Raw genomic sequence first — 4,350 nt, 5'->3', positions numbered from 1 at the left:
ATTTAGTTAGGTTTGGTGGTCTTTTTAGGCTTGTAAATAAAGGTTGTGTCATATGGATACTTGTGCAAGATTTTAGTCTGTAGTAGACCATTTTGGATCCTTTATTGTGCAACCATTCAAAGCTTGTAAAGTCTGTTTGTAATTTGCATTAGCTATGAAGTGTTTACTGAAATGATTACTTATTGATCCTAAGTGAGACACTTTCTCTAACCCATTTTCTTTTTTATAAATCCTAAGGGACTATGGGAGGTTTCGGGGAGGTTGACCTTTACAAACGGACTTGCAAAGGTGCTGCATGACTTAGGTAAAATCAGCTAAGTCCGTGATAATACGACTGATCAACTAGTAGACTCACTCAAGAAGCCTCTTGCCCATAAACTATTTTCATCCCATTGATCTAAGATTGGTATCCTTGACAGGAGTACTAGGGGCATAATAACAGTTAAGATTTTCTATGATAACAGTTAAGATTTTTCCAACAACATGAGAAAATATCATTACTCTATTAAGAAAAATCCTTCCTCCTTACGTGTATAAATAGAGAGCACCATATCAAACATAGAAATCTTCTTCGTTTCATTCGTTCACAAGGTTACGTGATTCCTTACTAAAGATTTTAGATCCGGTAGAAATTACTTAGAAATTAACAAAACCTGCAGACAGAACAAAAGGCGCAATAAATTTATGTCAATTTTTCATGTACACCTAAAAAATGTATCCTCCACTCGACAGTAAAACTAGAGAACACGTAGAATTAAACAGCTAATAACTTTGTTTAAAGCCCAAAGATAGATGCTCTGCTCAAATCAAAACACAGTTAAAGCTTCCCACTTCTAAGAGAATCTGAAACACTCACCAGTGGATGAGTGTGCTGCCCAAAACTCTTCACTGCAACATATTGGAACCAACACTAGCCAAGCAGAGCATGGAATCTGACTACCATCATTTGCTGAGACTCAAAATATGAGTCAATCAGTGTTCTTTTCTCAACTCTGCTCTTTTTCAGGTCATTGGAAGATATTGGAACCAGCACTACCCCCAAGGAACAAAACCTTGTCCTCCCAAGACAAGAAGAGTGCCTAGTCTAAATCCTTCCTTTGTTTTGGCGTTGGATGTCAATGGAAGCTTAAACCTGCTCCGAAATAATAATTAAGAAGTGGTTATCCAAAGATAGATGTGGAGGAGGAAAATAGAAAGGAAAGCTAATAAGGAACAAAATAGGAGCCCATTTTTTACTCTTCGTAGATGCGGATGGGAAGATAAAGATGCGATTTTTACGGCGGATTCATGGCAGAACGGGGAGGAAGGGGGTGAAACCGGTCAGTAGTCGAGGTGAGAGACCTTCCCTTCCTCGCCGGGCGCCTTGGTGGTGCGCTCGGTGGCGCGGAGCCAGACGCAGACGGCGGTGAAGCTGAGCACCAGGCTGAGGAGCCCACTGCCGAGCCCGATCCCGACGATGGCGGGCACCGACAGCCCCCTGCCGCCTCTTTCCGGGGGCAGGGGGTACCCGTACAGTCCCCGGTTGCCGACGAAGGAGCTGGCGTTGAAGCGTGGGAGTGCGAGGTCGTCGGAGCGGTTGGCGAACAGAGCGGGGATGGGGCCCTCGAGGCGGTTGTAGGAGACGTCGAAGGCGGAGAGGCGGGCGAGGAGGCCGAGCTGGGTGGGAATGGTGCCGGAGAGGAGGTTGGCGTGGAGGTCGATGAAGTTGAGGTAGGCGCAGAGGGCGAGCTGCGGGGGGATGGTGCCGGAGAGGCGGTTGGCGGAGAGGTTGAGGACGGCAAGGTTGAGGAGGGTGGAGAGCTGCGGGGGGATGGGGCCGGTCAGGGCGTTGGAGGAGAGGTCGAGAGACTGGAGGTTAGTGCAGTTGGCGAGGTAGGGGGAGAGGGAGCCGCCCAGGGTGAGGCCGGGAAGGGCGAGCTTGTAAACGCGCCCGTTGTTGCAGGTGACGCCGTGGAGGTAGGAGGTGAATCCGTTGCAGGATGCCACGAAAGTAGCCGCCGTCCAGTTGCACAGCCTGTTGCCCGGGTCCGTCATCGACCGCCGGAGGTTGGACAGGCAAGCCTCGTCGTTCGGGTCCGATAGCGCGGGCCGTGTTACAAGAGCTAGGAGGTGGAGTACGGTGACGACAACCCACAACAGCGGCTGCATCGCCGTTATATTGGAGCAGCAGGAGCGGCAGCAGGGGAAAGGACGAAGTGGGAAGAATGCTAGGAACATATCATTAACCAAGTTGTTATTTGGATTCGGATCCGGATCTGACCCGGAAACTCAAATCCATTTGTGTTGCTTTACGATCTGTGCACTGGCGTGAGATGTAGTGTCTAACGTACGATTTGATGAGCATAATTGCGTAATTCATGGGGTTAGAATTGAGATTCATTGGAATATATAAAACATTAGAATCGATCTCAGGAGGATTATTTCCTCTGTATTCTGAGAGAATATTTATGTAAGTTAATGCTGATTATAAATAATAACAATCGAACTTTGATTGATAGGTATAGTTGCAGTTTGTACCTTTGAGCGAAGGAATAAATCAACACATATGTAGTCTTTGTTAATATAGTCGTCAAAACCAGATGAACGAAAAGGGTTATGCCTCTTTGATGTTGTCTTTACTTATGATAGTCTCACAAAAAAACTTGGAGATTCAATGAATTAGTTGGAAGTCGCCTGCGACTTGTGAGGAAGATACAGAGTGGAGATTAGTACAGTGAAGATACAGTATCACCAACCATAGAATTGCTGTAGCACAGTGCATGCAGGTATCAGCTTGATTAGACATTGGTGTGATGGACTGTGCTCTTGCACTGCTGAGGATCAATCGTTCCTTGCGAGTAATTTGGTGTCTCAGTGACTTCTCTGTAGTCCTCACTGTGTGTGTGTGTGTGTGTGAGAGAGAGAGAGAGAGAGAGAGAGAGAGAATACGTGTCTCAGTGACTTCTCTGTAGTCCTCGCTGTATGAGAGAGAGAGAGAGAGAGAGAGAGAGAGAGAGAGAGAATACGCAGGATTGTTGGCACCATTTGACCTCAGTTGTGTCTTGACTCAACACTCGAGAAAAACATAATAGATGCAAACTGAAGTGACATTGCTATAAGATGCGATATAAGGTGGAATAATTTTTATATCTGAATAAGTTAACGAAATTAAATAAAATTATAATCTAATAAAACATCAAGATATATTAAAAAAAATTCTTCAATGTAAAACGTAAAAATTACGGAGTAAACTAGAGATAATCCACTATAATAATAATGAATATATAAATCTCAATCTTTTACCCAAAATCCTAGCAATAATCATAAGAGAATAAATAGGATACAAGGATCACGTCACTATGCTCAATATGTAAATCTTTCCTAATTCTCCCCAAGTAATCACAGTAAAAATCTACTGTAGATTTGATCTAACCTGAGATGAGAACACTTTTGGATGATTGAGAACAGTCTCTCTGTGTTATCCTTGTTTTCTTCCCTTTCTTTCTCATTGCATTTCTATCTTTTTCTCCTCCTTTTTGTTGCTGCAAGGATCACCACGTTGCTGTAGTTTTTCTCCCAAAAACGCAGTCACCTGCTTCTCAAAACGCAGCCACTACACCCCCCTTATATTGATCTAGGGTTAGGTCAAAGAAGTGTGGGTTGTGGGCTGATAAAGCCCACCATGGGCTGAACCCACTATGGGCTGTCAACCCAACAACCTCCCCCTTCAGCCCATAAGGGAGACTGTCCCATGACTCCTCAATGTGAAGTCATGCTAACCAATTGTCGGCATATCTCCTGTCTTTCTTTTGGTAAAGTCTTTGTCAACATGTCTGCTCTGTTGTCATCTATGTGAATTTTCTAAAACTGCAATTGCTTCTCTTCAAATACATTTCGAATCCAGTGGTATCTGACATCTATATGCTTTGACTTGGAATGAAATCTTTGGTTCTTACACAAATGGATGATACTCTGGTTGTCATAATGCACAACATAATTTTTCTATTTCAGCCCTAATTCTTATAAGAATTCTTTCATCCATAACATTTCTTTGCATACCTCTGTAGCAGTAATATATTCTGCTTCTGTGGTGGAGAGAGCAATACACCTTTACAACCTGGATTGCCATGACGTAGCTCCCCCTGCAAAAGTAAGTACATAACCTGAAGTGGACTTCCTCGTATCTATATCTCTTGCCATATCTACATCTGTGTAACTTGTCAACACAGGTGGTCTACCTCCAAAGCTTAAACAAACCTTAGAGCTCCCTTTGAGATATCTAAAAATTCACTTCACTGATGCCTAGTGCTCTTTACCTGGATTTACAAGAAATCTGCTAGTAACACCAACTACATATGTGATGTCTGGCCT

At 43.8% G+C, this 4,350-nt stretch overlaps 1 protein-coding gene across 2 annotated transcripts; it reads right to left on the bottom strand.

Annotated features, from left to right (window-relative positions):
• Positions 1–676: 676 nt before the first annotated feature.
• On the bottom strand, positions 677–2,194 carry LOC135582837 (receptor-like protein 57). 2 transcript variants are annotated; one of them, XM_065153708.1, is made up of 2 exons: positions 1,279–2,194; positions 677–1,132 (listed from the first exon to the last, which is right to left on the bottom strand). In XM_065153708.1, the coding sequence occupies exon 1, from the start codon at positions 2,146–2,148 to the stop codon at positions 1,321–1,323; it is 828 nt and encodes a 275-aa protein (XP_065009780.1). In that variant the 5' UTR covers positions 2,149–2,194; the 3' UTR covers positions 677–1,132; positions 1,279–1,320. The 2 variants fall into 2 exon arrangements, with proteins under 2 accessions (XP_065009780.1, XP_065009782.1); XM_065153710.1 differs by having other exon boundaries at positions 1,342–2,194.
• Between the last annotated feature and the right edge of the window lie 2,156 nt (positions 2,195–4,350).

The sequence above is a fragment of the Musa acuminata genome, chromosome BXJ3-6 (genome assembly GCF_036884655.1).
Source record: "Musa acuminata AAA Group cultivar baxijiao chromosome BXJ3-6, Cavendish_Baxijiao_AAA, whole genome shotgun sequence".
Lineage (NCBI taxonomy): Eukaryota > Viridiplantae > Streptophyta > Magnoliopsida > Zingiberales > Musaceae > Musa > Musa acuminata.
Note: the sequence above shows the minus strand (reverse complement) of the source record. Positions and strands in the feature narration are given on the sequence as shown.